Below are 25,500 nucleotides of genomic sequence, written 5' to 3'. Positions count from 1 at the left end.
CGGCAGGACGCGGCCACAACACACGCGAGCAAGCACCCTGCGGAAACTACGATCGAGCGGGATTAATCCACGCCATCGAAGCAAGCCGCCGGAGGCTCACCGACGTGCGAGAAGTGCCCCCGGTGCTACGTGGATTCACGAGGGCGCTAGCTGTCGCCGCGCGTCAAACACCGTCGGCGGCACGGGGGCTCGGCCGCCTCTCCACGTCAGCGACACGTTGCGATCGCACGCGCGGAGGACAGCTGTGCGCTCGATCATCATTTCCCCGGTGCTCAAATGCGGGAACTGGCGGCAGTTTTTTTTTTTTTGTTCGCGTACAATGCGTTGACGTTATCTCGATTGTCCTCAAGCACGGTGATTTCCAGGCGCAAGCCGCGGAAACAGAACAACCGCGAGATCGAGTCTCCCAACGCGCGTTTGACGGCGCAAAGCTAGCCGAGGTTCGCTTGACGAAAGGTCCGGGGAGGTAGCCCCTGCGCTTATTTTCAACTACATTCGCGAAAACGCCGGTTACATTCGTTCGTTACTTCGACGAACTGCCTGCCGCAAGCAGTCTGAGCTAAGCGACGCTATCAAATACGTATTTAGTATACGCCTCCATAAATAACGATGCACGCGCACTGCGGTTATCAGGAAGCCCGCTATCTACTTTAAAACTAAAGAAAAAAAATGTGCAGACACGCGACGGAGATATCCATATCTTCCCATCAGAGCTTTGGATAGCGTGTCTGGGTAAACTGCCACATTGTCACCTCTTCGAATATTGCCCTAGCTGACGGAAACTGTGATAGCGTATCTTGGGATTATGCTACCGGCACAGTCATTGTAAATATTCCTAGCACACTTTCCCTTCACTTCAGCCATTTCTAACTAGTCAAATGCTGTGACATGATTTACAGAGCCTGGGTAGGGACGATGTCTGTTCTGTCTAAAGGTTTACGGTATACAGGAAACTATAGGTTTGCTTCTTTAGCTCTGATGTTGCTCTGTCTAACTGGAGCTTATGCTTGCCAGACATTCAGCGTTAATAGTGCGAGCTACCCTGGTAGAATATTCCTTCTTTTTCTTTTACCAGATGCACAGCGTGCTTTCGCCTCCCAAGTATGTTTTATCTCGCCCAGTGAAGTTTTTTCCTGTTTCAGACTACTGGAATGTTGCTTACGTTTCTCTTGTAGACTAGTTTTAGACTGCCATCACCGGAGGAATGACATTAAAATCTGCATTTCGTAATAAGGCCTTCTGTGTTTTGGTACAGTTCTCCATCCTGCGCACTTCAGGTACTAAAAAGGTTGCAGTCAAATTGTGACCACCTCTGTGCTCCTTGTCAGCCAAAGGGCCCACAAAAAAAAAAATTCTGCTTGTAGGAATCGCCCTAAACTCCTGTGCCCTTCTTTTCAGATATTGGTGTTTGGCTTTTTTTTTCTTGGCTATAATGTTTTTCCCCTGGCAATTAGGACTAAATCCATTCTGAACTGTTCCCTCAATGGAACAGGCACTCAAAATAGGCAGTATTGAATTCGACCGACACATCTCTAGTGTTCCCACTGCCAACTATCGTATAAAGTTTCTCATCACCGATTCATGCATTTCTGCTTTAGAATTAAAGTCGCCCATTTCTGACATGTTCCAGCAAAACATTTATACAGCTGCCACCTCATTCATACATGCTAATACATGGGGCAGGTGCGCTCTTCAGCTTTCACTTTACAGCCCAAGTGTTGACACATGGATCGCAGTTGCAGCTCACAGATCTGGCAGCCACTAAAGCCACAAACCCTTTCAGCCAGGTCACGCGCAAAACGACAAGGGGCAGTGCGTGTCGCTTTGCACCCTCGCTACAGTGCTCCTCTGCAGGGCCATTCTCGTTCCCAACACCTCAACGCAGTGCACCAGCCCAAGAACACTCATTCACATGGTGCTACAGCAACGTTTCAGAAAGACAACCTCTTGTTTTAGCGAATCGATCCCACAGGAAGCCTTGCATTGGCTCCCTAATGCAGACAGATTTCATTGTTTCAGGAGTTGTTTCGATAGTTTGTATGCTCATCAATACGATTCTAATTTTACAAAAATGTTGCTCGAAAATTTATCCCAAATTGAATCACGGCCCACAAAGTGAACAGTTATATTACAAATGGCCATTAGGGATGACCTCAGACAGGGCCTCCACACTAAGTAAAACTAACAATGCTTGAACCTACATTTTTCATTTTTATATTCCGTCTTTTTCTCCAACAGTTTTTTTTTTTACCACTTCACGCTTCAGTGGCATGTGCAGGGTTCTTGGCTGCTTCCTGCAAACATTACACTCCATAGACCCGACTGTTCGGCCTTGCTTACGAGATGCTGCTCTTGCCATTTGCAAGCCTAATTTGGTTTACTAGGAAGATCCACCTGCATCCCAACATGTTCCTCTTGCAGATCATGTTAGCAGGGGGAAGAAACAGACTTGTACACCAAAAAATACTGGAAATCAGGCACCCTGGTGGATGTGGTTCTAACACAAAATGAGCACGAGCATCGCAGCAGCTGCCAGCGAGCCAACTGCACAGAGAATTCCTGCAAACCTTTAAGACTTATTAGCACTGCACTGTGGCCCTACGATCCTTGATTTACTTCGCCTAACCATGGAGCATGCAACGGTAGCCGTGAGAAGCCAGTTGCCCCCTTGGAGAGGGGGGGGGGGACACTCACGTAAGGGGCGGGCTGCGGCATGGCCACGTGTGGGGGCTGCGGCGAGAGGATGATGTGGCGCAGGGTGCCGTTCTCGTCCACTATCTGCTGCATCACGTGCCCGGGAGGCACCTGGACAGGCACCGCCATCGGGGGCGTGCTGCTGTTGGACACCAGCTGCACCGTCGCAGGCCCTGCACAGACACGCTCTCCCCTCTCCTCACTCCATCCGCAATGCCACACACAAAGACAGCTTCCTCCGATGTGCACTAGTACCGAGACACGCTCGTATTTACCCTTTAAAGAATTGGCAAGCATTATCAAAGTGACACCAAAGCACTGTGCTCAGAGTGTGCATCACGTAGCATCTGCACTGGACCATGCCAAGTCTACAAAATACTCGTAGAATCCATTGCACTTGACAGGCCCCTGGAATGAGTGCCCAAAGGCTCAGCTCACCGCAAAAGCCTATGTTCAATGCACTATACAGGCTACAACACAGCAGAAAGCACAGAGTTAACCCTCAGCTTTCTCGAGTGTCAGGCACACTTGTGCGTCTGCAAGAAATGACTGCCCACACCGAGAACCAAGCTCTTAATGGCCACCGGGGAAAGCCCTCCGCCACTGCAGCAGCCACGCACCTTGGACGAACTGCATCTGGTCGCCCATCTGGAAGAAGATGGTCTCCCCCGGGTTGATGTGCAGCAGCACCACGTGGGGGGGAGTGACGTACGACGGGGCTGCGCCCACCGCGCCCATGGGTGCCGCCGCCGTGTAGCCCTTCTGCACGGGGCCCTTGCAGCGCATGCCGCCCTTGTCGCCATTCACCACCTGGGGAGCATCGCCCATGCCGGCAGGCACCTGGGTCAGGCGCCGCCGCTCGCGTCTCAGCTCATCAGGCAGAAACAACAACAACACAATAGTCGCAGAAACAGCCATCACCCTCTAATAACTGGGAAGCTGTTTCACAGGTGATCAAAGCAAACAGAGGCACACAGGTGTAGCTAACCCTAAACTGGGAAGAAATTTTTTCCCTTGTTTCTGCTGTACTGTGTAGACAAAAAGCACAAATGAGGTCGTTGAAAGTGGCTTCACCCACATTTGGTGACAAAGGGCTCACTTCTATAGCTTGCTCTGTATTTAGCGGTAAAAGGTCAGAAAGCATCATCGTTTCAAATTTTCGAGGTTGTATGGGCCAATGCTCCACTTCAGCTACGAGGCACACCGTTCAGACCACCTGGGGAGCTTTGACATGCAGTGGAATCTCGACACAGTGGTGCTTACATTTTTCGCTTCCATCATAAAAGAGACCACTGTGGCTGGGATCAAAACCACACACCCGGATTTCATTCCCTCTGATATAATGCAATAGGTTTCAATTCCTTGGGCCAAATAGGTTTCGGCACTGACTACATTTTAACACCCTTTCTGAAAGAATCCATAACATGGGTAGACAGGGGTCATTTTAGCAATTCTAAATCTTCACTAGGAAATTCCCCAGTAACAAAATAAGATTATCACTAGTCATCAGCAAACACTGAAATTAGTACCACATTAAAGAACGCGAGTCCTTTATGGGGCAAACGCAAAAGTTAACGTTATGTTCCTCCATCAGTCCAATAAAACTCATAGTGGCCTCTGAAATGGCAATGATAATATTGGTGAAGGCCAGTGGCACGATTGACAAATACAGCAAAATACCAGAACTTGCGTAGGAACATAACACTTTCTAAAGCATAAAAAATTGTTTCAATATTAGCTCACAAAATTGAATAATCAGTTTGTTTTCTGGGCTTGAGTGATGTTTGACACTGGCACCCGTAACCCCAGAGGGTGGGCTGAGCAGACACTTCTGAGCGCCAAATCCTTTGAGCACTTCACCCGCAGACACCGCCCCTATTCCAACTGCGTCCCAGCGAGTGCTCGAAGAAGAGGCAGGCATGCAGTACCTCCCAGTGGGCGGGCGGGGGGCGGGGGGGCTCCCCGAGGCCGTCCCCGGAGTTGAGTGGCTGTGCCTGTAGCGTGGGCGGCTGCCTTGGGGGTCGGAAGGGCGCCTGCTGCCCATTCAGGAGGGCCTCAGAGTTGCCGGGCGGAGCAGCCATCAGGGGCTCGGATGTGCCTCCACCACGGGACCCTGCACGGCACAGGCCCACTTCACCACACTGGCCAGCTCGGCACTGCAGCCGCCTAGGAGGCACTACCGTCCTCAGCACTATCATCCAAAGGTGCAACGCATGCTAACTGCATCAGTGCAGCTACCCCTGCTGTCTACTGCGAGCTATGGTTTCAAAAACCGGGTACTAATACGTGTATGAACTACTCCAAGGGGGGGGACACGAGTGTCAACTGGTTCTGTTTTTTCTTCCTTTTTTACTGGGCCCAATGTTTACACATCATGTTGCATCAACTAACAAGTTGCAAGTCAGTGCTCGTACTGCTCGCTTCCTTTGTCCCTTTCCTTTTTTGCTCAGTCATCACACGAACGCTGCCAGCTTACCCCCCTCTTGTTACAGATAACCACTCGACGTTCAAACCTGGAGTTTTACCTGTACTGTTTCATCGGGTACTGCAGGTGCTATAAAGCCTAGTTTGTACTTTGGCACTACACATACGTAGGCCCATTTTTGTGAGTGCATGATCAGGGCACTACCATTTTCTTGCATGGCGCACAGGATAATTGGACGTGTGCCAGTCTCGTTTCTTTCTTACTCAAAAATGAAAGCAGATTTCATAGCATACTGTGCCAATTTGATATTAGTAAGTCATGAGCATGGTGGTCAGTGCACTATTATTACAGGTCTTTAAGGACCTGAGGTGAAGCAGGACGACAGTATTTTTTTTTTTTTAAGGTTAAATTTTTACATCTGATATCGAACCACCTGGCAACGAAAAGGGCTCAATGAATGCTCTTCTATTTAAAAGTTGCTTAGATGCCCTACTTAGCTGTGTACTGCAAGTGAGCTGCACAGATTTCAAAACGTACCAACTGCCTGCCCTTGGATGTCGGAATGGCTGCCTCAGCAGGAATGCCATACGAGATTGCCTCTGCTGGGGTGTTTAGTGGCGTTGGTAAAGGAGACGTTGGCACATGATGAAGCGCATTTGCTATCACGATGCAACTTTAGGCGTTGCTGACGTGCCGAACAAAGTTCCCAGTTCTAATCTTGCAACGTTGGAAGGCGCAATGGACTCAGCCGGCAGTGTAAAGGAACACGATTTTTGTGCAACCGTGATCGTTTTCAAGTTAAGCAGGCAATGAGACAAATGAACCAAGGAGCAAGGCATAAGTCTTGTTTCCAGAAAAACTTACCTGGAGCACGGACACAGCCTAATTATTGACATAGAACAATGTTCTTAGCCAACGTGAAAATACTAAAAGAGCAAACAAGTTTATGAGATCCGTCTTTAATTACTTCTTTGGATGCATGTAACCTTTGGTCTCAAATTCTCACTGAAGTTTGGAGTTGCTAATTGGCGACGTATTACTTGGCCCCATGTGCAACTTTTCTAGCTTCCCTTCTAACTTTTGTGAAATTTTGCAAGAAACAAAAGCTATGACAACGGTCTGTAAAGCTTTTGTACTGTTTAATAAAGTTAACTTATGTGCAAAAATGCTCTCATCCTTTCCAAACACTTGCAAAATTGAAACGTAGGATTGGTTCTCTACTGATTCGTTCAATTGTTGCTCCTGTATTTGACATTTATACTTGGTGCCTTGGCTCGTTTGTCTCATTGATCACTTGACAACTTATGCTGCACACGTGTGTTTTAGCCTTGGTGGCTGAGCCAATTGTGCCTGCTTACGCTGGGGACACAACTGGAGGGGGACGCAACTTGGAATGATTCACCACAGTAGGGCCCACACCTCATTTTCCAGTGGTTCTTTCAGCAACGCTGCTAAACACCCCAGCTTTCAGACCAATGCGACCGGTTACTTCGAAATAAACCCGGTTAGTACGTTTCACCACTTTCGCGGGCATTTTCTCATGCCTGTAAGCCGTGGCTGGTATGAATGTCAATTTACTGGAGGAGACATGTTCACAAGGTTTTCCAGAACTTGAGGTTCAAACTATCTTTTTACATGTTAATGTCTATTTGGATGCTTTATAGTGGAGAGCTCTAATTTAAAGTGCACCAACATCTCATGTACACAGCAACAAAATATAAAGATAACCAACTCGTGAAATTACGAGCAGCAGCTCACAATTCCACTGTTGTCATGGAGAACACAGATTAATCTGGGTATTCACTTACCAGTGCTTGCTATGGCAGGCATCGAGTCACTCTCTGTGTCACAGCCCAGCCAACCTGGAAGAAATTGCAACGCTCACTAAGTAACATTCCCAACTAAACCCGAGAGGAAAAAACCACATGTGACCCCCAAGTTTACCTTGGCCAAGCACAATCCGGCATTTGATTTTGACCACCATAATTCTTGCCAGTAGGAAAAAAAAAAAAAAGAAAAAAAAAAGAAAGAAAGACTCCGATATGCATGCCTTAACTCCACAAAACTGATTCTGACCATTTCTGCCAGTTTGGGTGCAGCACCTTATTTCATCACAAGTCTTTTACAGGCGGCAACAAAAATAAACGGAGACTGATACAGCAGCATAAAGAATTAGTAACTGCATTCACAAGACAACGCTTCCTTTTCCACACTGGCTTGAACTACACGCCATCCCTGCTGCCTATCTTGCACAAGCTTTACAACCTGATAGTAATGAATGAAGCTCGGATTGTGTGCTGGCACACGTCCTATCTGTATAATCAAATCGACGCATAAAAATATAGAATGTGTAAAGCATTTCACAAGCCTATGCAGCCAAACATCGCTAATCAACAACAGAGTGGGAAATCTTAAGGTTTGCAAAACAACCTACGCAGATGCTTATAACCAACATCTGTACGTACAAGCCATTCAGTTTTGGCCCCTGAATGGCAGCTACTGCAGTACAATTGCAACTAAAATATGCTGGGAAAGCAGTTGTCATCAAAGCTGCAAAAAGAAAAAGAAGTCTTTCACTAGCACCCTCTAGCGTAAAATATATCTTTAAAACAGTACCCACACAGCTGCGAGTATTTTTCTTTTGCTGAAAACTAATTACAAACAGTAGCTCAAAACATGACAGCACTCTGGTTCTGCGCACAAAAAACACATGGAATCCAAATCAAGCAAATATGCGCACTTGGCTGCCCCATTTACGCAGCAGGGAAGGACCATGTAAAAGGTGCATTGCGTCTTGACTGAGTAACCCAAACACGACGAATAAGAGGACCAAGTGCCACCAACCACGTACCTGCTGCCCAAAAAGAAAAGGGAATAAACACAGCGCAAGAGGCGGCCCAGAGAGCCGGCCACGGTCATTTGGAGTAAAGAACGGCCCGTCAACGCGTGGAGATCACGTGACCCTGTAACCAGAGCCCCTCCGCTTTCTCTTCAGGAAGAGATTAGACAAACTGCAACCCAAACGCCAAGCTCAATTTCAGCCAGCCCAGTCAAGCAAACGAAACCATGTTTCCTTCCAGACGAGAACACCGAGCAAAAAGCTCCAGTGAGTCAGGGTTGCAGATTGGGGCCATTCGCTCCAGCGCAACAGCCCACACGATGGGGCATGCACAACCAGCCACCGCATCAACTTAATTCTCCGACCACGAATACGGTTAGCTTGGGTACACAGATATTGCGTTTGTTTTCCTCCATGTTCAACAACCTGTAGCCTGTATGAGCCTGCCAGCAAGCTTTTCCAGTGCCGTACTTTCTTTTCAGTGGATGCTGTGATGCAACAGGCAGCAAAACACTAGCTACATGTGGAATGCTCTGAACCAAGTAATGCCAGCGCAGCCCGTTTTGTACTCAGCAAAAAAATGACAGACATTAGCCCAATGCTTATATCCTCAAGCAACCAGAGCCCGAACCAAATCATTACAAGGAAATTTAAAGTTTGTGCTTCTATTCCAGTCTTTCCCTTGTGGCAGAGTTGCCAACAGAATTCTTTTAATTCAGACAAAAAAATTGGCCGCATACCTGCTGCTCTCGTTGCAAATGTCGACACAAGATAGTCATTCGTCGACATTTGCCAATTAAATGGCTCCCTTCGCTTTCCCGCTCACCTCTCATGTTTCTCTTCCGTCGAGCTCCTCCCAAGGTAAACATGCTAGAGGTTTGCACAAGTCATTTTAAATTTACCGCATTACACCGCACCAGGCCGAGTGCCTCGATTCCAGCCCTGCCGTACGGTGGAAACGCATGTGAATAGAGGCGCCCTACTTCAACGTTTATAGAACCACATTGCCCTTCTCTACATGCATTCCAAGCGGAACGTGGAACCTATCTAGTGGAACCTTTTGTAACAGCAGGCAACGCTGTGAATTTTTTTTTTTTTTGCAGTGCATGTAGAATTTACTATTGCGAAAATTCAGTATCTATAATTTTTTTTTTATAAAAGAACACTGCAAATATCACTTGTGTATTGATTTTTTGCCTCATATTTGCATAATGTATTGTTCTTGTTCAAACGATGCTGACAAGTTTGAACATTGCCACCGGACTTAGATGTTTAGATTTTGGCAGAGGGTATATAAGCCTATTGTGCAGTTTCCCTTTCACTTTGGCCGGGTGGCTGAATTGAGTAGGACAGACCACAGACAGACCAGAATTTCTGCGTTTAAGTAGCCCACGAAAGACAGTGTTGAAGAATAATGCAACCCAAAACACACCAGCAGAACTCCGAGTGCAGGGTGCAAAAGCAGGGCCTTCTGTCCTTTCTTGTGCAGTGTTGCACACTGTCAGTGCATGTGGCTCAGTATTCATCAGCCACTGTGGGCTGGTTTACTAAAGCGAAGCGTTCTACACCTCACTGATGGCGTCGGGTGCACAGAAAAATGCCCCACAGAAAAGCCAACTTTACACATGCGCCTTAAGAAATACGTGCTTCCTGTGATGGGAATCAAACCAGAATCCCTCGCGTTATGAAGCCAACGTCTATCCAATTGCGCCATTTCAGCACAGTCGACACCAAGTAGAATTTTAAAGCATTTAAAGAGAACCTTTCTTGGTCTCAGTCTTGCTCGTTAGACGAAGGGTCTCACAGATGGCAGAAATGAGCAAGTGGGCCCGTGTAAATGATGAAAACTTCGATTAATAACGTGTCTTCATTCAACTTAATGATTAAGTACTACTCGCAACAATCAACCCACTACATTCATTCATTTGAAAAAGCTTCGCATTTCAACCATTATTGTTGTTAGAGGGGAGTTTGAATTTTTTGAGCCGCCACACATTTTGTATGCTGGCTTGTGTGCCACAGAGCCTAGATTTTCTACCTACCTAGTTAAACCAATACTTTTGCACTAATAAGGGTGGCAAGTTGCACACCCTGATCTTTCCGCAACATACATGGGGGGTACGTACATATTTAGTGAAAAGGTTGTCAAAAGTTTACGTGCGATACAGGGGTGTCACCAGAGGGAAGGGTTTGGGGGGTTCAAACACCCTCCGAAAATTTTTCCAGGCAGTACATAAGCGAAACTTACTGTTCCTTTCAGCAAAACTAAGTCCTTCTTATAACACAAAACTCCTATAAAAAAAAAACAGCTGGCTACGGCCCTGGTGCGACAGATAGCTTTTCTCATTTGCCCCCAGACAGGCAAGCTGAACAAAACAGCTGAAGCTTATTGTTGCTTCTTAGTCACTGGCATCTGCCCAGCCAAACCATGCGCATAGTTTGGACGATATAAAATGGAGCCCAGCAGACCCAAATAAAATCATTCCAAAAACTCAGTTGCCCAGCAAAGCATGCCTACAAGAAGTTGAATATGGTTTAAAGCACATCAGTAAATACACGCAGCACAGTAATGTCCCCAAAAACTGCCCGAATACAGCAGGAGCATCACTAAAAATTTTAACTGAAATTAATTTTCCAACCAATGAAATTGTTTCAAGCCCTCTAGAACGATTTGGCCATTCTAACAGATCAACCCTTTATCTTCCGAGTTTTATTTAAAAGAGGACGACTCAAGAATAAACTACATTTATAGACAAATGACATGTCTGTAAACAAAGAGGGGTACAAAAGACATTTACTACTAGCACTGTAGCGCATTGGCATATAAAATGGGTTCATGCACGCATGAACGAGAAGATTTTTTCACATGACAGCAGGTAGACATGAAGACAAATCGGAAGCGCTCTGAACAATTGTATTCGGTGTTTTGAATGATTTTCATGCTAGTGGCGTGTGAAGGTATTGGGGCATCTGCCCTGTATGCACCATTATATGGTGCGACACGTCACACCATTTCTTTACTGCTACTGCTCCAAAATGGCAAAGCGGTGCACCCAGGCCGTTAAACCACAGGGCCATTTTTAGTTTCACTCACTTTTGGAACAACTGGGTCCAAACTTACTTGGAACACAGCAAATTTGTGTACATTTGGGCTCGACATACTCTGGAGCTTTCGAGGCCATGCCAAACATTTGACGAGTTTCCAAATGTGCTTTTCACCGTACAAGCTCTGTCCTTTCGCCTACACCCCAGCCATTGCTGCCAATCCCCGCGCTGCTGCTGCATCTCCAGTTGCCTATGCGAACATAACCTGTTCAGGAAAACCTAAAAGGGGTAGTTAAATGTGACAATGAAAGCAATGAACGTCAGTGAGCAACCACTCACATCCATGGCATTGTTTTTGTAGGCGAGTCACAAGTCTTCAAAAAAAACATTTTCCCGTTAATGTTCAAGATCCCAGTTCTCAGCGTTATACCTGGTGTGGCCTCAAGACGAAGGAAAGAAGTTGTCCACGTACTTAGTTCCAGCGATGACATCTTGCGCCACAGTGAAATATCCAGTCCGAAGAATCAGTACTGAAGCCAAGTAATTCTGTCGCATAGGTGAAACTTCCAATGCGGTTTCCTCTTTCTCCAAGGCTCAATAAAACGCTTATGTTCTCATTTCCCAAGACAAGCGGTGGAACGACCCATGCAAAAAGCTGCCAAGAAAGAAGACAATGTACCACCTTTAAATCCCATCTGGCAACTAAATTTGTGTTGTCCAAAAATTTTTCATCTGATTTGTGGGGAGAAAAACGAGATAAAAGTGCAAAATAAGCTTCATTATTCCCGGTTCAGTGATCACTAATCATTTGGTGTCCAATCCTCACCATTTGACTGCACGTCAAAGGGATGCTGAAGAAGAAATGTCGAAGGTGTGATTGAGTTTACTTTCATGTTCTTATGTAGTTTAAGTCTGCACAGCCAAGGTTTATTTTTTGTGATTTGGATGTGAAGGGAAGCAGGTTCCCTTCAGATCTAAATCAAAATGACAGCCAAGCCACTGCAAAGGCTTGGGATGCGATTTTATGTTATTTCGGTCGTTGAATTTTGATGCTGACCTGCTTCATTATTTCGATTCAGGAATGGCAGGCAGGGCCATAATGCATTATTGCATGGGGTAAAACATTCATTGAAAAAAGTCCCCATAATTTCAGCACACCACTTCAAAGCTCTCCATTTACATTGTCCGTGGAAAAAGAGACTACTTGAACGCACTTGTCTTGGAGTGGTATGCCATAATCTTAAAAGTTAATCCTTCCATGATAACAGCAATGCGGTGCAAATACATGCATGAGTGAACTCATGTTTGGTTGTGGTATGGTATAGAGGAGCTTCAGACAGAATTGTGTGGTGTTCTGACAAAGCCCTAACCAAGTTTTTTTCATGAAGAAATGGCCTCATCACCTTGATACGCATGAACGCGAATGAAATGAACTTTGCTTTGTTCGGGCATATTCTCCATGTCTCCCAGCAGACTGACGAGGATGTAATTTACAGCCAATGTCAGACTTTTAAGGGCACAGTGGTAAAAGGCATATGGAACTTTTGAGTCAAACATTCTCGTATAAAAAAAAGCATCCCTTGAATTTGCTGAAACAAGCTATAAGCATGGGTTATTTTAAAGTGTAACATTAAGTTAGTTATCAATGTCGTAACTAGTTTTATTTAGAGCTAGCAGACAATCTTGAAAAACGCCATGGTAGATCCACATGCACAATAAAAAATACTGGTGCCTAGCTCTTTAAATGCAAGAATCAATAACTAGTCAGACCTGGCAATGGCACTGATGACAAAATAAACAAAAAAATGAAATGAATATTTTTGCAGTCGATGAAAATGTAATTTAACAAAACAAACCAGACAACATATCTAAGTAAAATCCCCTTAGTACTTTGCCTCTGTATGTGCCTGGCATTCATGTAGGCACTACATTTGATGGTCTTGCAGCTCTCTGGATATTTTTTAACAAGCAAAGTCAGGCAATGCAGAATTATCCCTCTAATGATTGCAGCCATCACTTTTCTGTATTCTAGCAGCAGCAAAATTATCCATTAAACCTCTTTATCCCCAGCAGCATGGAAGATGTTGGGCAAAATTGAAAATTTGTTCATTCACCAGACTGCACTGCCTACGCCAGGTTTAGAGACTTTGCATGTCTATCGTAAATGTTGCTGCACAGATTTTCAGGTCAGTCTCACACTGGCCTCTTATTACAATTCAATGTTGAAGCTTACAGTGCAAAGCAGTGTGCCGTATACCTTCAATCTGTTATAGGCTGTACGATGCGGGTAGTTCTGAGAGATACTATGTCCGCAAAGAACATGACTTGACACTATGTAGTTTGGAACATTGTCTTTTGACAACCCAAAGTTCCCGTCCGTATTGTGATGCGGGGCAACAACAACCTTTAAAGGTTAACTGCAGCGAAAAATCACCTTTCTCAAAAGTTACCCCCAAAACAACTAGGTCAATATGTCGTTCTATGAAATGCCTAGTAAATCCATAGCAGGTGTTCAAGACATATCTGCAACAAACAATAGCACAGCAGCTGGCATAGTAAGCAAACAGCCATGTCATGCAAGTGGCACCTCAGCCAGCACAGTCTGCTGGCCAGACTTGCCTCGATCCTTCAGCTGGCTGCTATGCCGCTTCCACCTAGCCGAAATGCCTGCCATTTCCTCAAATTTGTTTCGAATTAGAAAAGACTTACTGCTTCAATTTTCAAGTACAGGGTGAACCCTGACAAAATGAATGAAAACTAAAAATTGTCCATCAAACCTAGAAAGCAACAGCAGCCGATGACATTCATATTGAGGGGACTGCGGAGGCCTGCAACATTTCCCCATCCTCAAGGGATGCCGCAAGGGAGGTTCCTCTCACACTGATTATTCCCTGCCATGTGACTAGTCTGACAGGAGACAAAGATTAGCACCTTTGTTTCTTAATTTCCCACTACTGCTGTCCCCATTTGCTGTACACATTTCCCAACCTGGCCAGTCAGATTCGGCCAGTGAACCCTCGACATAACCTGCTAGCTTTGTCGGGGGTCCAATGAAACTTGGTGCTGGCTTTTTCCTGCGTCCTGTGTTTTTGCCTCTACTTCCCATAGTGCAAGGGGGCTGAGAGTACTTTTCCCCTCCATCAAAAAAGCAGCTGCCGCAGCCAGGAATGGAATGAGCAACATTCATTCCAGTGTGGCTAAAACAACTGCCAGTCTGGTCTAGTCAAGACTCCACTACAGGTTTTTCGTTGAGAGAACGACATCAGGGAATTATATGGCAGAAAAATGTAATGCTATCACAAAAATTGCTAGCACCTGCTAACTTCAGCTTCCGTAACACAACGCAATGAAAGCAGACCAGCTTTTTACTATAAATTGGGTAGGTACAGAACAAGAAATCACGCATGTCACATCAATGAGGATTTTCCTTACACAATACAAAAGAAAGGTAAATGGCAAATTATTGGACACAAACAAGTTTTATTACATTGAAACACTTCAACTAGTGAAATAATTTTATTGTGCATTATAAACTTATACCAATGTGATTATTGTGGCTCCAGTTTTCCTGAATGTTCGTATGTTAGAAACACTTGCTTTATATTTTACTGCTAAACATGCTGTTATGGTATGCAATACAATTCGTTGTGTGGGAAATAATGAAGAAATAATGTCAACCAAAAATCTGTCACACGTTTTTTTTCTTGACACATCATGCTAGACTGGCTGATGGCACAGAAAATAAAACAGCCTATGATGTTTGCCAGAAACTTAGCCTTTTTCCCCTTATATCTGAACAGAAAACCTTTGTGCTCATCGAAAGAGCCGTTCTCATTTAAAAGGGCCATGAAGACAAAATGCATGTTTGTTTCATTTGAAAAATTGCCTCGTTAGAATAACAATGACACCACTTTTAGTGCGAACTTCACTCAAACAATCTATAATTAGGAAAAAAGAGAATGACCATGCGATCCATTCATTTCCCACACTGGAACCTATGACATTATGGGCAGCTGTGGGATTGGCAGAGGCCAGCAAAAGCCAACTCAAGTTAGGCAGGCCTTATAAGTTGCAGAACGAGATATATGCACTTAAATTTAATGCATATTCTTTTTAAACCAGTAAGAATAGTAGGGTAGACAATGAAAGTTTTGTATAAACACATAAGCATCAAAACAGTTATTGCGGCACTTTGCCAGCTCACACTGCCTAACACAGCCGTCAGATGAATTGGGCTTGTCTGACACAATGCCGACCAACTGCCTTAAGTGGCATGGCCACTTACATGACCATGTTTGTCGAGTGATAGCTTATGTTCTAAGAAACGATTACTACCACATATATTAAAAATACGGCAGGTATAGAAGACCAGTCAGAAGCAAAGTACAAACACTGGTACTTCAGCGGTATTGCAGCGCCATCTATGAAAGGGATCGATGAACAAGACAACCAAACGGCCGGCTGCGAGATGGTAGCATCCATGGTCACCATGCTATCTTTGTATTTAAGGCCGTGCCCTACGGCATTGTCGGTGTCACGAAACATGATTTTGCAGGAGAATTGAAATTGTCTTAAAATGTTTAATTTCTCAGTAAAAAAATTCCCCGCATTTCCCCGAGGGGAAGAATGTGAAAGTGCGAATGCACGAGTTGAATTTGCGCGGTTCGGTAATGTTCGCGAAAGAGATCACACACACACACACACACAACTACAAAGAAAGAAAGATGCATTTATTCACAGACACCTATTTGTGTTGTCGTTGTACTTGATTGCTAGAGCGGATCTCAGCTTTGAAATTTCGTGTCAGTACTCCTTTGAGCAGGTGCATTAGCCCTTCTCACGCCCGATTCTTGGCCAATCCCCCCCGTGGGTATGTGCCATGTCAGCGGCCAGGCAGCGCGCGCCCATCTCCCCCCGTTGCCAAGGAAGACGAGGAGATTCCTGGCCAATCCCCCACGTGGGTATGTGCCATGTCAGCGGCCAGGCTGCGCGCGCCCATCTTCACGTGCGCGGACATCGCCGTTGGACGCAGGTTCAGGGTCGCTTAAGAAGTGCATTCGCACTTAATAAAGCATCGTTTGCTGTAGGACAAGTGCTGAGGGCACTATAGAACACCAACACCATCGAATAAAACTTGTATTTTGTCTTCATGGCCCTTTTGATAGGGGCCCCTGTCTAAAAGCACAAACCCAAAATAAGAACAAAAGGAGCAATTCCTGAAACTTCAAGCAGCTTGCTAATGCATATGAAGGTTATGCTACAAATGTCGATTAACATTCTTTTTGTACGTGTTATTTACGCACAAGTTCACAGAACTGTCCTATTTGAAATTTCCAACTTCGTTCTGTCACTTGAGGCATTCTGAAATAAATCGTCGAACCTTCACAGTCAGCTTTTCACACAGAAGCACATGCAAATGTGCTGGAAAAGGTTAAGTCTCTTCAGTGTGCTACGGAATTAAAGTATGAAAACAAGGTTGTGGGCAAGGCACAAACTACAAAAAATGTGCGACAAGCTATAAACACACACACAAGAAACATTCTTATTTTCTCCTCTCGTACTGTTTTTTTTTTTTTTTTTTTCTGTCGGTAGCGTCACTTGTTTTCCACTATGTTAATTAGTGCTAAATATATTTCTGGGGGGCCTGCCAAAACACAGGCGGTGAGGAAGGTTAAAGGTGAAGACAAAATACAAGCTTGTTTTATTCAAAAGGTTTTATAGTGCCAAGTGCTTTTCCAGCAGCAAACGACGCTTTATTCGCTACGGAATTAAGCATTATAAGCCAAAATTTTAACTCTCACTCCGAATTGTGTGTTTTGTGACATCAGTGGTGATGCCTTCAAGGAAATGTACCAAACCCGAAATTTAATATGTTGACTACGGCTCGTGAAAACAATGTGACAGTCTTGTGTTGCCTTGTTTACCATTCACCTTCATAGATGGCGCGACGATACCACTGTCCACAGTTGCTCTGTTTTTTACCCCATTTAAACCTCGCTTACTTTTGCTGTCGTTGATAGTAATCGTTCATGAGAGATTTGATATGTTCAACAAACGGGGTCGCATAAGTGGTGATGTCGCTTATGCCAGTTGGACAGCGTCGTCGCAGACAAGTGCAACGCGTCTGACGTCTGCAGCTTCAGCCGGCATAGTACGCGCCGTACGCATTGGTGCTGTGTTAACGTGTTCGTAAGTTCCTTTGTTTACCCCAGCATTGTCAGTTCTACAAAAAGAGTGCACTAAATGCGAGTGCAAATATCTCGTTCTGCAAGCTCATTACACTTACAATTTGCATTGGATCTTGTCAGCTCCAGCCAATCACAATGAGCTGTCCATAATACACAAGTTCGGTGCAGAAAAGTAGCTAGGGTGTCGCACGCCTATTCTGTTTTCATCATGCAGCTTATTTTCATGAAGTTCGGGTTAAAACAGGTGTCAGTGTTATCCTAACAAGGCAATCTTTCAACCGAAAGAAACTTGCATGTTGTATTCATGGCCCGTTTAACATCTGGCCATGGCTCTGCATAGATTATTTTAGAGCAGCCTTGGGAAATCTCTGAAATGAACAAAAAGCAAAGGCAGACCTGGCAGTATTTAAACTTGAAAGAAATTTTAGCAAAATCTCAGCTGTACTGCAGGAGTAACTAGGACCTACTTTGGAGTGCCGGAAAAATGTGTTAACTAAATAAAATGCCTAAATACAAAACGAAGAAAACCGTCCCAAAAATTAGATTATGAAAATGTCCGAAACACATTGCTAGATTGTTGCATGCCACCACTTTTAAAGGAATGAAACAGCACCAGAGTGATGAAGAGAGGCGGGATTTTTAGGCATTTAACAAGCCCATTTTAGGTGCATACAAAGTAACGTTTTATGCTTCCAACATAGTCAATATATGCATCATTAATTTCTACACCAATGCAAATACTTTGAAACAAAGATGTGCCCAACCTGTATCTACAGCAGGAAAACCAAAAATGTTATTTTTTATGCTGGCACAAAGGCGCCAACAGTTGAACATAGCCATTAACTGTCCCATAAATCTGCTGGATTCATGACAATCCATTAATTTATTCAACAAGCGCATCGCTTACATTCACATTCAATGGCCACTGCTGCTTGCTCAAGCGTCGCATATAGTGGAACAGGCATGAAAAAGAACACTTGAGAGCTGGGAATACCAATTAAAACGGGCACTACTTGATGCCTGCCTGACACACTATAATTATAACACATCAAAAACAGACATCAATAATAAACGCAAGAGAGATGACGATTTATCCAGAAATTAACATGATCTTACATGAGGACTGTTAGGAACAACTCCAGCAATTTTCTCATACAATGATATCTCTGTTCAGACAAGATGTCCCATCACTGCCAAATACACTTAGACACATTCGAAGAGCATTTTTTAAAAGGTGTTTAGCGGCCTAGCTGACTTTATGAAAATGTATGTTTTAGAGCCCGTCGGCAGTGTGAATTGGCAGACTTAAGGAAATCCGGCAGCTCAGTGATGATTCACCATTGGTTCTTCAATACAGGAATGATCTAACGAAGGAGTGTTTAATTTCAATGCAACGGTTGAGCATTGAAGTTGGATTTGAGTGTGCTTCTAGAAACGAGGATGTGACTGCAGAGGTTTGAAGAAGTCTGCTTGGACAGCACGCGGTAAAATCTAACAATCATTCTGAAAAATTGTGGAGACAAAAAACTCACACCATTTCCAGATTTTTCGATTCAAAATTGTTGCTCTTGCACTGAGAATGATCTTCCCATTCCACTGCTGCTGGCAGTTGTTTCCCGGGAGCTGGTTAAGCTAGGGGACTAGCTTGTTCCCCCCCCCCCCCCCCCCCCCATAGAGTTCTAGACAGCTCATGTAGCCCAGTAACATGAACTATCTCAAACTGCTCTAGAAAGTGAAACTTAGGGCTAAATATATTGTTCCTATGGCGTCGATTTTGAAAATAGGCCTTTATAGGCACCATAAAAACAGCATAAAAGCCATTCTTAACCTCTAATTCATGCTCATATATCCAAATTTTGTGGTAGAGGAACAAGGAACAAAATAGGCATTTGCCTAAAATCCCGTCTACTGATAAAATACTAAGCCATTGCTATATTTTTTTTTATTTTTCCCCACACAGATTACCTTTTATCTATCTCTATTATAACTGGACATGCGGCGAACACATCCGGAATTTACCCAATTCTACCGTAACTGACCTCTGCAGTGTACCAATAGCCCAGCACTGTTTTTCACCGAGTGCTGGTTTCAAACAATGGCATAAAATAGTGTAAATAGTAATGCGTGAGCTAAGTTCATTACGTTACATATTATTCTTTTAGAATCGAAACTGGAATAATGGTAACGTACGAATCATACTGGAATCAGTATAAAAGTTTGAATTCATGAGCCAACAAGAACAAAAGTACATAAACAAATCTACAAACAAGTGGACAAAAGAAGGAAGTAACGGCTATGGAAAACAATGCAAACAATAGCCCAACGCCAGAGCCAACACACAAGATCAGCTTAAAAAAATGTGCTACATAACTGAGTCTACGCTGTCCTGTAGTGGGAAGTGGATGCGTAAATGGCCTTAATATTCTTCAACAACAAGCAGGCAAAAAAAAAATCACAAAGGCCACCCTGCAATTGTTTGCAGGACTATCAAACATGCACTTGACAGAATACATTGTAGCCACCATCTGGGGATGATGTATTACATGCATTCTTACAACCCATTTCCGCTAAGGGGAGGATACTGGAGGTTGCGCACATCTTTTGTTACTGCAATTGGGCAAGGTCTCGTTTTTCCCACGCGGAAGCTGCCCATATTAATTGGGCCACGAAGCTTGTTAACAGTGACATAGCTGTTTTTTTGCAAAATTATCGTTCACGTAATCAACGAGATGTGAACATTTAATAAACAAACTTTCAAATTTCGAAGGGAAAGTTAAGCTATCGTAACTATTGCCAAAAATTACATTCCCTAGGGGTTTAACTCTGAAATATGCTAGGTTCAACCACCTAGCGTAACGGCATTCATTAAAGTAATGGTTCAGTTAACTGTCCCAATCGTAAAATATGTCAGCGACCGAAATCCCCGACGGGGCGAGACGTTCGCCTTAATTTCTTCGGATACAAACAAAAGACGATCAAAAATGAGACCGCTGCCCCCGCACAATTAAGTTTGCTATTCTAGTCCTCGAAACATTTTTACGGGCGCTGTTGTTCTGCCAAGCTTTGATTAGTGTCACCACATCGAAACGGCACGAGCTGGTTGTTTACAACCGAAACTATAGGGGACTGCGAGACGCAGGATTACGGCACGAGCGCAAGGCCCTGCGAGGGCGACGTGTTTCCACGGGAGTCGAGAAAGCGCGAGCAATCAGAGGCGGCCGAGGAACCCGAGCCCGAAAGGAAGCGCTGGAAAAAGCCGAAGCGCGTAGCTGGGCCGAACGGCAAATAGTCGCGGGACCACATAGCGTGGCGCGCCGAAGATTATTGCAAGGCTGCGCTTGTTTTCCACGGCGTTCGTCGTCACGTTCAGGCAGCGTTCCAAGAAGAGCGAACGTGAACGGGGGGCAATACGTGGTTGCGCGCAGACATGCCACGCTTGTACAGACAACGCTGACGACGGCGGCAGCCCGCAAGATGCGATCACACACAAGTCAAAAAGTGGGAGTGACGCCCGTTCACACGCCCTCGGCTAGGCCCCCGACAGCGGGGAAGGGGTCGGACAGCGGCTGGGACCCGACACACCAGCGGACAGGGCCCGAATTCGAATGTCAAGCGATTCGCGGCCACAAACGTCAAACACGTCAGCGAAACGGCGCACAGCCAATGCCCATCGGCCGCAAGTGTCAAGGGGTCCCGTCGTGGCCTGAAAACAGCTGACGCCGTCCGCTGCGATCGAGTTTGACACAGCGCGCTGTCACACACACCGATTTGGCCAGGCTGCTAACACCAATTTGAGAGAAACAATCAGCTCGCGATATCTAATCAGAAGGAGCGGATAAAAAAAGGGGAAACGTTACCTCATACTTGTAGGCAACATTCATCGCCGAGAGGCATATTGACACTCCGTCTGGAACTTTGTCGGCATCGGGCACAGACGAAAGCACGCCAATCAAAACTGGGATGCGATTCTTCGCCGGGACAATTGACTCGGAAATGAATTCCGAAGCTCTCGACAGAAATGTGGGCCGAAATATCTCGACGCGACCGCAGTAGCACTTTGACGTGTACGCTGCCTGGATACGAAACTAACTCATGACGTCAACGTTCTGCTCTTTTTCTTTCTCTACATTTCGGCTTTTCTCTCGGGGTATTTTTTGTTCGTTCTTAATATTTATTCTCTTGCCAGATATACACTTTCCTAAAGCCAAACAAATTGCGGTTTGTATTTATGAAGAAATTGTAAGGAAGCGCGCTACTCGGCGAGTAAAAAAGTAACACAAGAGACAGAAAGAAAAGAAGAGCCAAACACGGCCAGTGAAGGCAAACCGAGGCATCCCTGACATCACTGCGGGGTCAGAGAACTGAAAACCGGAACCGACGTGGCGCGCATGAGGGCGGTCCGTGGATGGAAGCCGAGATGTCACAAAACATTCCCGGGAACCTGCTTTGTAGGGCACTCGGATTTCAAGTCTCCGACGCCGCTCCATTCGAGAACGCGACACGTCGTACGCGCGGATCGCTCACAACGTTCGCTAGTCGTACGTCAAACATCCAATCAGAGAAATTTCGAAACAGGCGAACTACGCCCGCGCTATGTTTGAGGACAACAAGGGTGTGACAAATGTCGCAGTCGAGACTTGAATGGCTAAGATTTCCTCTTGTTTTCTTTTCCAAACCCAGCATTAACCTCGGTCGCGTGTAGGGCCCGGTTGGTAAACTTGTTTCGCTGTACGTGCACAGGCCATCGCGTTTGCCGAGCTCAAAATTATCGAAACAGTCATTGCCGAACTGATGTAGTTAAGAGTATACGTGCCACTAAATAAGGTCTAGTGACACTAGTTAAGAGGTACTACCAAATATTGCTCCTATCACACTATGCAAGTGGGCGCGAATTTCGAATCTTTCATCGGGGCGTACGACGCGAATGTGAATTACTACACACCTGGCGCGTCCAACATCCACTGTCGTGCGTGTTTTACAAAGAGCTAGCGGAACCAGATGCGGTCTCCTGCTCGCATGAAAAAAATTAGACCCAAGCCTCCTCTCCAGCATGACCAGCGCCGTTGTGCGCAGCCGAATTTTCTTGTGTGGCCTCAGTGAGTAATTCTACCGGTGTGAAACCCTATTCCGGGGGTAATGTTCAGCGTTAGTCTTCTCTGTTGCTAGTTTTATTCATGCATGAACATGCATCGCTCTGTATAGGGTTTGTAAACGCGTTTGTAAGACATACATATACATACATACATACATAGTACACATACACATACACATTCGATTGGAAGAGGGGGGGGGTCGAAATCCACCTTGGGAGGGAAAAGGGGGGGGGGGCGGACAAGTCCCTGGGCACGGTGCTCGTGGTTGTGGAATCTTTTTTGGGAAAGGGGGGGGAGGGGGTATAAATCCCTACCTATTCGCGAGACCAGCGCGCGGACTCGAGAGCTCGCTTCAACACTGAGGTGGTCAGGCCTCGCTACAACCGTTCATGTCCTGCCAATAAACCCCATCATAGGTGTGTAATATACATGCATGGCCATCGGCAGTATTTAGTCTTGGTGGGGGCAAACTAGTTGCACCGCCGTACGAGGTGGGGGGTAAAAATATTGGAAGTAAAATTTCACATCATCCCAGGGATATAATGAAGAAAGCTCGTTTCTGTTTTAAAGCTAAGCTTTCTACCTCCACCAGCCAACGATTCCTTCGTGGCGTGCGGGACAAGAAACTCCGAACGCGGTTGGGGAGGGCGGTTTTGACTCCCGGAGCACAGTGCAGATGCACACGGCTTGATTAACTTGTTCGACAGCACCTCCTGGGTAACCCACACCCGACGGAATTAAGTGGTCGTACGGCAAAGATACGTTGACGATTGCTTTGCAAGGCGGGAAAACAAAATGTAGAGACCACAGAGACATCTGGCCGCTAGAGAAGCGCTACGTTTTGCGCACTGCTTGCCGCGAATGGTACTCCGTTTTCTAAATTGGTGAATACCAATTCGGTTGTGTTTTAAGAGGTATTACAAAAGGCGAAAGGAGCAACTGGATCTGATAAATAGCGGTTATAAAGGTTTTTTCGGTGTCTACGCTTGCGTCGCGCGGTGGTGTGTCCCTAGCTAGGATAGCTACGGATCAGGATAGCTAGGTTCCGCTGTCTCACCCTTCGAAAGACACTCCTCTCCCTCCCGACGCACGGCCAGGCTACGGCGGCGGCGTCCACCGCTCTAGCCCGGCCGTGGCCAACGCTGCTGCGTTCGGGACGCCGCCCCAAGGAGGCGTACAACCTTGCGTCGCCCCCGCGAATCCCAGGTAACGGCTGGCAGAATCTCTGGCTTCGCTCGTTGTAGAGCCACGTGTGTGAATTCAAGTGGCGTCGCACGGGCAATTGTAGGTGTCGATTAAAGCTTTGCTTTCCAACCACCTTCACAGCGTGGATTGGAGCCAATTTTTTTTTAATTCAGAATTTTAAGAATGAAGTCCCGAATTGTTATTAAAGCTACAATTTGATCACAACAAGGAACCACTGCATTACCTAACGGCGACACCTTATTAAACAGAACAATCGAATGCACTCATTTTGAAACAATTGTGTCGCACCGATCAGATCACCAGGTAGAATAAATGTGAGGCAAGATTGCGAGAAATTTTTATTTGCTTTGTGAAAACCCGTTGTTAAAGTCACTAATCCATAATATAAGCACAATGCGTCTGCGCGCATCACAAAGTGTTTAAATGCTCTTTGTCCCTCCGTATTATTTTCACGATGCAGCTGAAGCGTGCCGAGTCCGGCCAGACAGTTGTCCGACACCGTCAAAGGGAGTTACCCATGCTTTCACATGCCGAATCACGTCGATCGGGACGACGTGTCGTCGCAGGGAATATGATGACGAGATTGGTGATATGAATATGATGATGATATGAATATGATGAACATGATATGAATGCGCAGGGCATATGATGACAGGAAGCTCGATTCTTGTACCTAAGTGTTACTCCTATCATTAGTTACATGGTCCGTTGAGCTGGCTTAAGTTTGCTTTCGAGTTTAGTAAGGCGCCAAATCTCCGCTCCGTATGTCATCCCCGGCAGTATGCACTGGTTGTATTTTTCTTTTGAGTGATAGAGGAACTGCAGCTTGGGGAACTGCAACGACCGTGGGGCTAAAAATAAATATGAATAAAACCAATGAGGAATGTATATCATGCGAAAAACGTCCTCTTCAGTTTCAGAAATGAAACGCTATAGAAGTAACAGGCTATAACCTCGGACAGATGGTTAGTGCTGAGCCCAACCACAAAAGAGAAATCCATCGTAGAATAGGTATTGTTTGGGGAGCACTTGGCAAGAACTACTAAATGATGAAAAGTAAGGTATACCTCTATCAGTGATCACCACCAGGGGGCCGTGACGAGGTTATAAAAGGAGACGCCATCTTGAATCAAACCTGTTTTCCCCATTCAACGAGTGTAGAGTGAACTAGAATCACTATAACGAGTAAGTCTCTCTGTTATGCCCTTTTGGGGCCGTCGCGATATTTAGAGGTATACCCCGTCTGGAAAGTAAATACTGGACAGTGTGACCCTAAGGAGCTGCTCGCTGTCTGAGCCGTTTGCTGCTGGCCACAAGGATGAGACTTCGACCATCGTATCAGGCTGCTGTTTTACTGCGAAGCAGTAATGTCTCAGCCCCTCTCCCCCGTTTTCATTCCGGTGACGCCGATTTACACGGCACCGCTGTGGAGCTCCTCCTCGCCATCGCCGACACCGTTTTCACAACTTATTCCCCTCGCCACACCACCGATGCCTCTTTCACAAGCTGCGCAATCGGCTGATAACGGCGGTAGCGCCCTTATCAGGCGTTACCAGAGCAATTTGCCAGCTTTGAGCGCTGACGTGAGCCCATAATTTTTTTTTTCAGCATGAAAGGCCTTCCGCGCGACATTTTAGCCCGTGTATTTCACGCCTAAGCACGCGCCCATCTCCGGTTGCCGGTTTATGCGTGCGCAGTTTGGGGGTGGTATCCGGGACGCGTGCATGAACAGCTCTTCATGCCGCTACCGATGTCATGCGCGTTGTGCTGGTGGGAAATTTAAACCTGGAAGTCTCCCGGCCCAATGCGACCTGTCAGCTGTCCTCAACGGTCGAGCGGTTTGGGTTTAGGTTGGTGTGTTACAGACAGTCAGATGCCAGCGACGCGGGACGGAAATGAACAGCCACATGTTTGTCCACTAGAATAATGGACGAGTCTTTCCAGGTTACAACTCCGTATGGACAGACGCGTATCGTTTGCTCGGAGGAAGAACAGAAGGAGCGTCTGCCG

General features: G+C 45.6%; 1 protein-coding gene across 1 annotated transcript in view; it reads right to left on the bottom strand.

Annotated features, from left to right (window-relative positions):
* Positions 1-25,500, bottom strand: part of LOC144170608 (fibronectin type-III domain-containing protein 3A-like) — a 72,868-nt gene that overhangs the window by 36,408 nt on the left and 10,960 nt on the right. The window contains exons 2-5 of the mRNA XM_077700510.1: positions 6,928-6,981; positions 4,623-4,807; positions 3,315-3,534; positions 2,695-2,867 (exon numbers count right to left, since the gene is read on the bottom strand). Of these exons, the coding sequence (XP_077556636.1) occupies positions 2,695-2,867; positions 3,315-3,534; positions 4,623-4,807; positions 6,928-6,981 (632 nt within the window). The remainder of the gene's footprint in view (positions 1-2,694; positions 2,868-3,314; positions 3,535-4,622; positions 4,808-6,927; positions 6,982-25,500) is intronic.

Source organism: Haemaphysalis longicornis, unplaced genomic scaffold, assembly GCF_048455015.1.
Source record: "Haemaphysalis longicornis isolate Haplotype H1 unplaced genomic scaffold, Haemaphysalis longicornis Haplotype H1 scaffold_2, whole genome shotgun sequence".
NCBI lineage: Eukaryota > Metazoa > Arthropoda > Arachnida > Ixodida > Ixodidae > Haemaphysalis > Haemaphysalis longicornis.
Note: the sequence above shows the minus strand (reverse complement) of the source record. Positions and strands in the feature narration are given on the sequence as shown.